A 12327-nucleotide genomic window follows, 5' to 3' on the forward strand; every position below is an offset into this window, starting at 1 on the left:
TCCTCTCGGGAATGGGAGGTTCGTGAACCTTGATCCGATGAGTCGTCATACGACTCCTGGTCTTGAGAGGATCAATCCTGCGAAGATCGTCGTATGGAGATTTTGAACGATGGACCAAACTTATAGGGTCGACCGAGGTACCAGTACCATGTGTACCCTCTGAAGTTAAAACAGGAGCGAGCTCCATGTTAGTCGTAGAACACGACGAGTCGAAAGTACGAACGTCGGTCGGGTTCGATACGTTGGCTGACGTAAGCCTGTCATCCACACTCGTGTCTAATGAGAGGACTCGTCGAATGTCCGAGTCTCGGGATGTGGAGGGTAGGTTCAGCTTTGAAGGTGGATCTGTGGATACCTTAGACATGTCGTCTGTGAGAAAAGAGTCAGAGACCCCCTCATCGTCTAACGAGATAATGGGACCAGTTTGATCCCTAGTATTCTGCCCCGCCTGTGAGGGTGATCGGGCCGATCTCGCTTTCTTGACCGGTGTTTTCTTGGCTTTCATGGATTTTTCTGCAGTCTTAGAGAGAGGATCTGACACCCGACGCCGACATTTATGCAGGTACAGTTTGAAGGATTCATCTGGTATATCGGAGGAGAGCTTGCAACGCTCTAAGAAACTGCATAATCCACGACAATTCCGAACATTGGGCATGAGGGTCAGACGGAGAGAAAACACGTCGGCACAAAGTGCAGACGGGTCTCCGTGTTGACTGCTCGTCCATTATGATGAATAACTATCCCAAACAGGGATATAAGTAAATTTGCAGGCAATTAGACGACAAAAATATGAAGATCGCTTGCAAGCGAAAAAGAAAAACCCAAAATGAATTCCTGTAATAACAACACGTCACCACTGCGTGGCGATTTGAAAGAGAATGAGTTGACTGGGATAGACACGTGATCAGTGCAAGGTCAACCAGCATGCATAGCGCGCATGACCCAGATCTGGGAGGTGACCGTGGCGATGTGAGGTATGACAGGGTTAATTAACTTTAGAAGCTGGAAACTTTTATTTCAGATATGTTTCCACTCAGAATCGAAAGAAGAAAGAGAAATGCATAGTGTGAGATAGGATTAGTTTAAAAATTTAAAGTAGCCAAATTCCCAGGCTTGCCAATGAGGGTTTCCTCCTAGTGTTGATATATTTGATATCAAAAGAAACGAGAGTGACATTTTTGTATATCAAATATGATTGTGATTCATCTATTACAATAACAATATATTAATTTGTTGACCACATAAACTTTTGAGACCATTTGGAAATCATTAAGGCGCATACCCTCGAAAGAAAATATCAAAATGCATTTCTTTAATTCGTGACTGACATGTTTGCACCCTGTTTGATGTAAAAGTATAATATTTTTGAGTAAGCACTATTAAATACTGCAGTTGTATTTATGTGTGTTGAAAAATCCAAAGATATCAGGAGATATGGTCCGGACAAGAGCACTACCCTCAAATTTCCTAAGTTCATCATATTTCCATGGAAACGACAAAAATATAAAATTCTAAAAATCTCTAAATAGCAAAAGGCACTACTACTGAGCCTGATTGGTAAGTGTACCAAGTTTTGTGAAGCTAGGTTGTACGGTTTAGGAAATATGCTCCGGACAAACAATGATTACAGACGGACATACTGATGGCTATATCCCCCCGTCATTATATATGTCGGGGGGATAATAAATACAAGTCATGAGATGTTGGTATTGTTCAACTGTTTATTTCTACATGATGTAAATCATCCTGACAATAGAAGAAAATGCTAAAAACTATTCTGTTGTACAAAATATGCAGAACAATATCAGTATGCAAAAATAGATGCCACATTTCTTTAGATATAAATCTTAGCTAATAAGAAAAGTGTAAGTATAGAAATACAGAGAATTGTGCATATCCTCTCAATGAAGGTATCCAAGTAGATGTGATGATGGAAAAAATATGCATGACATAGAAATTGTTTTTCTCATATTTGCTAAAGTTCCAAAACCGGAAATAAATAGAAATGTCTACAATATGAAGTTGGAGGTATAGTTCTACAATGTACTCAAGGAATGCTGAGTGCTGGAACGATTAATCAATGTATACATGGGTAGCGACATGACGTGTTTGTGACAAGCAAACCAGATATATCTTGTCGGACCATCACATAACTGGTTTGCAGGTCTTGATATACAAAAGGTAGGAAATCTTGGTTACATCACGATTGTCACCGACATATATTTAAAGACATTTATTTCAAAGCTCTTCATTCTAAAAATGACTGGTATAGACATTTTCAGACACTGACTTTACCATATTTATGTTCTTAATACTGTCTTGTAAAGCATGTATGGCAATATTGCTATACTGGACAAGATATTTTTCAAAGAAACAAATCTTTACAACGATAAAAGTATAAGGGAGCATTCCACTCCATTCCTAATTTAACGTGAGTACTGCACCTAAACCTCAGAGAAACATCTGATAGTCGACTGAGGATGTCCAATATGTCTATTGATGTAGGCCTGCATTGTCATCTGAACTGTCCTCAGATTGAATTTAGGCTAAAAACTATCAATATTTTATTAAATAGTGTTCCAGAAAACAGTGCCTTCCAGCACGACCTAGTCATAAGTGACATACAAACCTACTGAGTGACTTGACCAGCTGTAGAATTGATGTGGCTTTCATGAACATTGTCACAAATTAATTTTGATGGATTGATTTACTATCAATATTTGGAACTCAAAATGTTTACACAAAGGCAGATGGACAGATAATGTGCAATTAAAAATCTGTACAGGATGCAGTGTTCGAAATAAGCATCTGTCTGAAGGCCTGTGGCAGGCTGATCTCATGTTGAGCCTGTTTCAAATTAGTGTGGGTCCTTTAAGTGTCGATCTATTTGTCACAGTAAGCTGCAGGTTTTTGGGCCTTGGGCGTGACGAGCGTACAATTTAACCACTAGGCTACCCCACTGCACCTACTACATAAAGACGCAGACAGTTTTGGTTATCCCACTCTCCATCATGGAGTCCAGCTATTGCAGAAATCATCAAGTCCCTTGCACATGTCCAGTAGTAACTAGAATATACAGGGACTTTCCTTGCTCTATTTGTGAGTACTGGGTTTTTTCAGTAATCATTTTGGGAGGTCCAAGGCATGGCATCCCAGGCTAAAATTGTACCAAATTGTTTTTAAAAAAATCATGATTTGTTAAGCCTCAGTTATACTTATTTGAAGGGAATTTAATTTCCTATCATAATAGAAATGACAGTCAAATGAAAACTGAACAAGCTTCCATGTTGACTCGCAATGCACGTTATATGCATTCATTCTCATTTTAATGCATCATAGGAAACACTCATCCAGAAAAACAACTGGTTAATAGATATTTTTTTATCTATAATGTCTCTAATGTCCCTGTACAACAGGAAGTTATTTCTGGTTAAGATAAAAACTTGTAACTTCCTATCCCTTGCAGGTCCATGAACCAGGAGATACCTGACTGTGTGAAACATTCAAATGTCCTTGACATAGAACCAATCATTCTCAATGTATCCGCTCTCATCTGCAATGTAAGAAATAACTAAAATACATCATTTGCAATAGGGTTTCCAGAACGTCCTGTGGTAGTTAGTTGTACACAAGTATGTATGAATGTAAAATGGCTGACAGCACACATGGTTCTTTCAACAAGTGTATTCAAGAAAAGAATGAAGTGTTAACATGAGCAATATTCAGTGTCCGACTGTCAGGACTACCAGGCAACTTGTTAGTTATACATCTCTGACAATTTGTGAAATTTGGTTTTCCCAACATGGTAGAAATCAATGCAGTGTGTAGGTTATGTACAAACAAAGTGTTCTCCAGCAAACAAAGCTACTAAATCAACAATAGTGTCAGTGTATAACAAAACTATCACAGACATACAGAGCAGTACACAGCCACTCTTGATCAACAGGAACCTATTGGATACTACTCAACATTAGCTAAAACCAAAAAAGTCATCTTTAGTCAAAGGTGTGGTCCTTAGGAAATGTTGAGTAGTATGTATGGTGTGAAGGCACTAGAAATCATCATCATCTTCGTTCCTGTAGCCGTAGTTCTCAACGAAGGCAGGTTGAGCTCTGGCCTTCAACCCTTTCTTCTTCTTGCTGCTGGCTGGACGCGGCACCTGGGTCTTGTAGTCGAGAGTTAACCCATCTGGATCAGTGCGCTGCCTTTGCAAACCTGGCCAAACATACACAAACATCAGCCATGTTGCTACACAACATGCACATGCAGTAAGTACATGAACTACCATGACCTACTGCACTGTGACAGCAAGACACTACACATCGGAATGTGCTGGTTTAATTCATGATAGGTGTTTCATCTTAATATGTACATGTATGTTAAAACCACTGTAGAAAGAAATGAACAGAACAGGCTGTTACAATTTCATGAGTTTTTAACTCTTGGATACAAAGTATATATTGTGAGTAACTGCAGCGGTAGGAGGCATTTCCCCTGTAAGTATGGAGTTTCTTAATACAGACTATTTCACATGAAAGGATTAGCAAGGCCCATTTTGGCCAACAGGTTCTACGTAACTTAAGAAATTACTTGTGCAAACTTTTGAGAAATATATATGAAAGTTTGCATGTGTTCATATTGATGAGAACTAGACTTTGTTTATGTCAACACTTGTTTGTTTGTACTTATAACAACACCAAATGTATACTAAAGTGAAAATGTGTTGAAAAGGTTGATTTGAGAGGTTTTCAGTTTGCATTTTATACATATTTGAACATCAGTTGTCTTTCTCAGGAGAAGTAAATAATAACATTACAAACATATGGTAAAACATTCATCATGGGTCACAGACTTGCTCAAAGTTTGATTATATTTTGAAATTTGAAAAAATACCATTTTTTGCTCGTTTTAGCTATTCTTTAGTACTTAAAGAATTCAGAATGTAACCTTGCAGGTATAACAAAGACAAAAGGCTGGTTGCCAAACATTGAACATGGCTGATAATTTTTATACTATCATTACAAGTTTCTGCAATATTTCTAGTGGACAAAAAGAGTCCTTTTCCCACCTTGACCTTTCCCCCAGTTGAATTGCTATACATCTAAGGATATGTTGAAGACAGAAATTCTCATTCAGTAAACACATTTGTTTGTTTATTCAATTTTCTTTTTCACTGATTTAAGCACATGTTCACTTACCATATTCTTCCTCGGAGTCATCTTGGGCCGTAGTCAGGGAAGATTTAGCTCGTTTGATGCCAACACGTAACTCTTTGGCTAGCTTCTTCGCTTTCTCATCACCAACACCAGTCTCTGTGGGCAGCAATGACATGAGGAATCAGAGAACAGTGACCAACACCAGCCTTTGTGGGCAGCAATGACATGAGGAATCAGAACAGTGACCAACACCAGTCTCTGTGGGCAACAATGACATAAGGAATCAGAGAACAGTGACCAACACCAGTCTCTGTGGGCAACAATGACATAAGGAATCAGAGAACAGTGACCAACACCAGTCTCTGTTGGAAGCAATGACATGAGGAATCAGAGAACAGTGACTAACACCAGTCTCTGTAGGCAGCAATGACATGAGGAATCAGAGAACAGTGCCCAACACCAGTCTCTGTGGGCAGCAATGACATGAGGAATCAGAGAACAGTGACCAACACCAGTCTCTGTGGGCAGCAATGACATGAGGAATCAGAGAACAGTGACCAACACCAGTCTCTGTAGGCAGCAATGACATGAGGAATCAGAGAACAGTGACTAACACCAGTCTCTGTAGGCAGCAATGACATGAGGAATCAGAGAACAGTGCCCAACACCAGTCTCTGTGGGCAGCAATGACATGAGGAATCAGAGAACAGTGACCAACACCAGTCTCTGTGGGCAGCAATGACATGAGGAATCAGAGAACAGTGACCAACACCAGTCTCTGTAGGCAGCAATGACATGAGGAATCAGAGAACAGTGACCAACACCAGTCTCTGTGGGCAGCAATGACATGAGGAATCAGAGAACAGTGCCCAACACCAGTCTCTGTGGGAAGCAATGACATGAGGAATCAGAGAACAGTGCCCAACACCAGTCTCTGTGGGCAGCAATGACATGAGGAATCAGAGAACAGTGACCAACACCAGTCTCTGTGGGAAGCAATGACATGAGGAATCAGAGAACAGTGACCAACACCAGTCTCTGTGGGAAGCAATGACATGAGGAATCAGAGAACAGTGACTAACACCAGTCTCTGTAGGCAGCAATGACATGAGGAATCAGAGAACAGTGACCAACACCAGTCTCAATGGGAAGCAATGACATGAGGAATCAGAGAACAGTGACCAACACCAGTCTCTGTGGGCAGCAATGACATGAGGAATCAGAGAACAGTGACCAACACCAGTCTCTGTGGGCAGCAATGACATGAGGAATCAGAGAACAGTGCCCAACACCAGTCTCTGTGGGAAGCAATGACATGAGGAATCAGAGAACAGTGCCCAACACCAGTCTCTGTGGGCAGCAATGACATGAGGAATCAGAGAACAGTGCCCAACACCAGTCTCAATGGGAAGCAATGACATGAGGAATCAGAGAACAGTGACCAACACCAGTCTCTGTGGGAAGCAATGACATGAGGAATGAGAGAACAGTGACTAACACCAGTCTCTGTTGGAAGCAATGTCATGAGGAATCAGAGAACAGTGACTAACACCAGTCTATGTGGGCTGCAATGAAATGAGGAATCAGAGAACAGTGATTAACATCGGTCTCTGTAGGCAGCAATGACATGATGAATCAGAGAACAGTAAGGGAAATAGGTATTTTGTAGGGTAAAAATATTATTTATACTTATCCTGACTCATACTTATTGCCTATCTCTACTCATTTCAGAAAGGTAGTGGAAACTTCCTGAACTCTGTTCCCAGAACAGAGAAAATATCTCACCCGAATGCACCCCTAGACTGCGCATACACACCAGAAGCCCGGTCACTCTCTCATTTCACGTAGTTAATTCAGCCGAAAGAGGGGAAGAGGGGACAGCTGGGTGGGCGCCTTAGCGTATGAATCAGGATAAGTATTAATAATATTTTACCCCAAAAATTACATATTTTATCTTATCCTGACTCATAGTTATTGCTTGAATCCTACGGCTGGTAATGGGTTCAACCTGGGCACTGCCGCTCTGACTCTGAGGATTACTGCTCTCATCCAGAAGAAAATGGTTGTTCTGGATACCTCTATGGTATTATTCCTAGATAATGGGATAAACAATCTTCTTAGGTTATGTCATCTGGAGCTTTACCTGTGTAGATAGATGCGAAAGGCTCGAACTGGACAAGGGGATAAATCCTCGGTGTCCTCTGATCCCTGGATTAACGATAGTGGTGGAATATGAAACTGTCCATCTGGCTGATTGGGTAGTTGATTCTTGGCATTAAAATCCCATCTCAGGTCGAAGTGAGCTGATGCAATCTCGCCGTTGTCAAATCGAGTACGTGAGAGGTGAAACAAATGTCATTATTTGCTTGTTGAACCTTGTTGCAAATAAGTCTATTGATGGGCAACCTTTTTTCCTTGTTATCAGCTGGAATGCCTCCGGATGGAGCATCCATTCTGTTGGAAATGGTTTGGACGTCCGGGATAGAATGTCGGCTAGTATGTTAAGTGTTCCTAGGATGTGTCTTGCCCTTATGCGTAAATTGAGACTGTTAGTTGAAAGGTTAATCACAGAAGGGTCGCTGATCTGATCATTCCTCGGAGATTGATGTAAAAGGCCATGGATGAGTTGTCTGTTCTTATCATTAAGAACTTGTGTTTGAGTTGAGAGGCCCAATGCGTTATAGCTTTGATGACGGCTTTGAACTCCAGACATTTTATTGACTGTCAAACACTGTAGATATTTCTTCAGTCTTTGTGGTAGTTGATGAATGAGGTTGGGATAGTCTAGGAATGGTCTCAGAAATCTCTGAAAGGGATGAAGTTGCAGTCTGCCTGCTAGGATGAATGGTCATATGTAGGTAAGCATCTTGAAGATTGATGCTTTATAGATGCTGTTTTCTTAGCTGTCTAAGCTGCGGTAGATGGAACATTCTGAACCTGTCCGGTTTTGGAAGATATTTCTTGTTGACATCTTTTTCATGTTGTATTTTAAACAAAACTATTCTGTTGAGTTCTTTTAGGGTCCAGAAAGGTTGGGGAATAAAATCCGGAAGTCAGGGCATCCAGCTGCACTCTCTCCACCGCTCCCTTCAATAGAAGGGTGAGATTGCCTTTGCAAGCTTGGGCTGCACTCTCTCCACTGCTCCCTTCAATAGGAGGGTGAGTTTGCCTTTGCTAGCTTGGGCTTTTAATCTGTCTGGATATTTTATAGCCAGGGGGTGAGTGAGAGGGGTGGTTCTGCTTGACTGGAGTTCTTTTAGGGTCCAGAAAGGTTGGGGAATAAAATCCGGAAGTCAGGGCATCCAGCTGCACTCTCTCCACCGCTCCCTTCAATAGAAGGGTGAGATTGCCTTTGCAATCTTGGGCTGCACTCTCTCCAACGCTCCCTTAAATAGAAGGGTGAGATTGCCTTTGCAAGCTTGGGCTGCACTCTCTCCACTGCTCCCTTCAATAGGAGGGTGAGTTTGCCTTTGCTAGCTTGGGCTTTTAATCTGTCTGGATATTTTATAGCCAGGGGGTGAGTGAGAGGGGTGGTTCTGCTTGACTGGACTGTTTGAACATGGAATTGATCGTCTGGACTGACTTAACCAGCATCTGGTCTTTAGAATCTTGAACTACTTCCTTATTGGCACTTCTAATGTGGCGATCAAAGGTGGTTTGAGCATTCCATGGTCAGTGAAGAGGAGGCTTCGTATATATAGGTCTGACCAATGGGAGTTTGTTATGAGGCCCTGTTGACGTAGCATTGTTAGACCAGCAAACGCAGTGCTAATGTTGTCTGAGATGAATTGCTTGCTTTTCTTTTGGGCATTTCTCTTTCCGTTTGTGTGTCCTAGAGATCATTCAGTATTGCCTCGTTGATCGAGCATGACATAATCACGATTTTTTTCTTTGGTCTGGTTATACCCTTCACAGGGGTGTCAACACTTATGCTGCCCCGGGAAGCGGCTGCGGGTATAATCTATAGGGAAGGCATATTAGTAAAAACTTCCCTTATCTTCCCCTGAAGAGGATGTAGGCATGGTGTTGATTTTTTGTTTCTTAGTCAGCTCTGAGGATGACGCAGATCAAGAGTGAGTGAGTGAGTTAATGCTTTACGTCACATCGGTAATATTTCAGCCATATCGTGACGACGCAGATCAAGATGATTTCCTCTCCCTACAGACCATCTTCTTCCTCTGTATGGCAATTAAGTAATCTGAAAATTTCTCTTCTACTAAAAGAGAGCAAAAACTACATTTCAGCTCTTTAGTACAGTGTATTGATTGCAAAAAAAACAGATTGGATGAGGATTTTGATCTGAAACACGAACATTACAGACATTACATATTTTCATTTCAGACCGAAGTTGAGAGACAAATTTGAGCCAAATATAAAAATTAGGAAAATCTAAGTATTTTTTGCACTTGTATACTTATCCTGCATTACTCCTTAATGCATCTAATGCTTATGACAAAGAAAACAGCACCTAATGGTCCTAATTGAAGAAAATTTCAGTCTACTTTTGCAAGGACCCATCGCCGCTGTCATGTGACTTGGTGTGATGCAGGATAAGCATACAAATGTAGAAAATATTTAGATTTTACTATTGTTTTTACTTATCCTGCATATACACTTCAATGCATCTGTATCAAACGGTATGGCGATGTGCATAACTTCAGATGTAATCCTCATGCAACATGTGTGTCAAGGGAACCGTATGGTGTATCAAGTGCCAATCGGTTTTACTTGTTCAATCTTATCCACCAGAGAGACACGAGATAAGTCCAGGTAAACAACAGTAAGAAGAAAATAGCAAAAGATAAAATCTAAAAACTGAGTTACCAAGCCAAGGCTTAAAAGCCTGATAATCCCCCGAAAGTGGAAAAAACACTGCGCAAGTTGGGTAAAACTGGCTCTGGACAGGAAGAGTTCATTATTTGCGTTTGGGGTTGGTCACTTGATTGGCTATAACCAGAGGGTCAGAGCTATGAATGCCTTCGACGTCTTTAAGTGCCACATCTCTTAGATAATGGTCAGCGAAGACAGTGTCGGACCCAAGAATTGGGGTGATGCTGTAGTGGAATCTTGATTTTTCGCCATACAAAAGGTTTCAAACGATTGCCATTTGTTGTCGTATAACCCCCAGGTGGAGGGTTGGTGTGCCAGAACAATGGCCTTAGCTGCCCACGCCAAATAGCCTTTAGTGCTTAGCGCTCTTTTAAGGCGAACCAAGCGTGCAGATGAAATCTGCCTGGTGTTTGGTGAGGTAGTTTGCTGTGAGGGTGGATGAGTAAGTTCGGCCACTTTGGGAGGGATAGTTGTATTGTCTTCTGCAAGGCTTCCGAGTTCTCGCCGGCCACCAGTCCGCGACCAAAGTCAGAGCAAGACTTGGTAGCTTTGATTTTGCTGCAGGCGTTGATGTAAGCGCTTGGGTTGTCCCAGGCGTAGCAGTAGCTGCTGACGACAGAGGCCCGAACACAGGCACAGGTGCAGGCGCCGGACACATCTGTGACATAGACTGCTGCCACATGGAATGCATGAAGTTCTGCATCTAGGTTGAAGCTATGAACAGCGCCGAAGGCTGCGTCGACATGGGATGCACTACTGGGAAGACAGGCGGTATAGCGGCAAGATGACCCAGAGTTGATGACATTGCAGGCGTGGCTGGAAGACCTGAAGATGTAGTTATAGTCGATAAGATCGGTAAGGTGTTGGTAGATACTGCGGTCAGCACAAACTCTCGGGATTAGACGCACGCAGGGGTCAACAGGATTGAGGTATGTGCCAGTGCTTGCCTGGTAGAAGCGGCGTAGGGCGCATGCACTTGCGTTGCTGGAACCATGGGTAATGCCCATTCGACGTCAAGGGTTAAGAGGTAATAACTGGGGTGGCTGTTAGACTCCAACGAATCTGACATCCTCCTTTTCTGCTGACGGGACTGCTGTAGTAAACATTTATGCCTGACCTGTCTATAAGTTGAGAAACTTGACAGGGAAAGAGGTGAACAAAAATTAAATTTTAAATTCGGAGTGCACACCTGAGTGCAATACAAACAACGTGGATGAAGATCTTGAGCGGATTTTTTGCCACAACAATTAAAGAACCACGCAAACAATTTACGCAAAACTTGAAGTTGCAGTGAAAGTAGTACTTGTACATAGCAATAAATAAACCAAAGTTTAAGTCTGGAAAATTTAGAATATTAATGTGTATAAAATACAAACGTGAAACTCTAGACAATGCCACTAATGGCTTAAGGTATTTATACATACAAAATATAATACCCAGCCAAAGAATTGCAAACTATAATGACTGCCTCAAATTAAGGAGACAAACATGCAACAAATTACTAAATGGAGGGAAAACACCAAGCCACATGGAAGAAAAAGACAAAGTGTTTTCAAGTGGAAAACATACATATTATTAAAACAAATGCAAAAATAATAAGATAAGGTATACTTCACCAGTCGCAGACCAACTTTAAAGTGAAAGCAAAGCGCAAACCACAAAACTATAGCCAAAAGTTGAGGAACAAAACAGGGCACAACAAGTCTGTTTGGTGACAAGCAGGAATGTGACCAGATGTGACGTCACAATGGACGGTGACATGACAGCAGTGATGGGTCCTTGCAAAAGTAGTTAAAACAACCTTTTTTCTTCATCTTGGACCATCTTTACGAACTGTCTTTTTTGTCATAAGGTAAGAAGTAGATGCATCAAGGAGTAATGCAGGATAAGTAAAAAATATAATATCTAGATATGATGCTAAAGGGTCTGAAGAATGTAATCCTAGCAAAATTTTTGATGAAAAAGGGTTACTTTTGATAGGGTGGCTCAGACTACAAAGCTCAGGAAATTATCCCCAACCACTCGGCTGGTGCGAAAAAGAGAGTGATGAGTAACTGGCCTTGGCCGTGTGCTTCCGATATATATTTTGTTTACCCTCTTTGTACCATACAAAGATATATCATATGATGGTGGATATGTCTTATGTATTCTTATCAAAGTTAAAGTTTACACTAATATTCTTAGTAATGATAAGCAGTGTATCACTTTCTATCTGAACTAAGAAGATATCCAACAGTTCAGGCCATTTTGATCCAAGCTATCTATCCATAAAAGGCTGCACCTACAGTATCAAGGGATAATCATGATGAACTCCTAGATCACCTGCCATGTAACACCGCTC

General features: G+C 41.4%; 1 protein-coding gene across 4 annotated transcripts in view; it reads right to left on the minus strand.

The window, feature by feature from the left end:
• Window positions 1–1707: 1707 nt before the first annotated feature.
• The window catches only part of LOC124116001 (trichohyalin-like), a 72790-nt gene continuing 62170 nt past the window's right edge, over window positions 1708–12327 (minus strand). For 2 of the 4 annotated variants that reach the window (XM_046477196.2, XM_046477204.2), the window contains exons 23-24: window positions 5199–5312; window positions 1708–4215 (exon numbers count right to left, since the gene is read on the minus strand). In XM_046477196.2, the coding sequence (XP_046333152.2) occupies window positions 4052–4215; window positions 5199–5312 (278 nt within the window). In that variant the 3' untranslated portion in view covers window positions 1708–4051. The other 2 variants (XM_048393457.1, XM_046477213.2) reach the window with 2 other exon arrangements.

The sequence above is a fragment of the Haliotis rufescens genome, unplaced genomic scaffold (assembly GCF_023055435.1).
Source record: "Haliotis rufescens isolate VD_foot unplaced genomic scaffold, xgHalRufe1.0.p SCAF_12, whole genome shotgun sequence".
In the NCBI taxonomy this organism is placed as follows: Eukaryota; Metazoa; Mollusca; class Gastropoda; order Lepetellida; family Haliotidae; genus Haliotis; species Haliotis rufescens.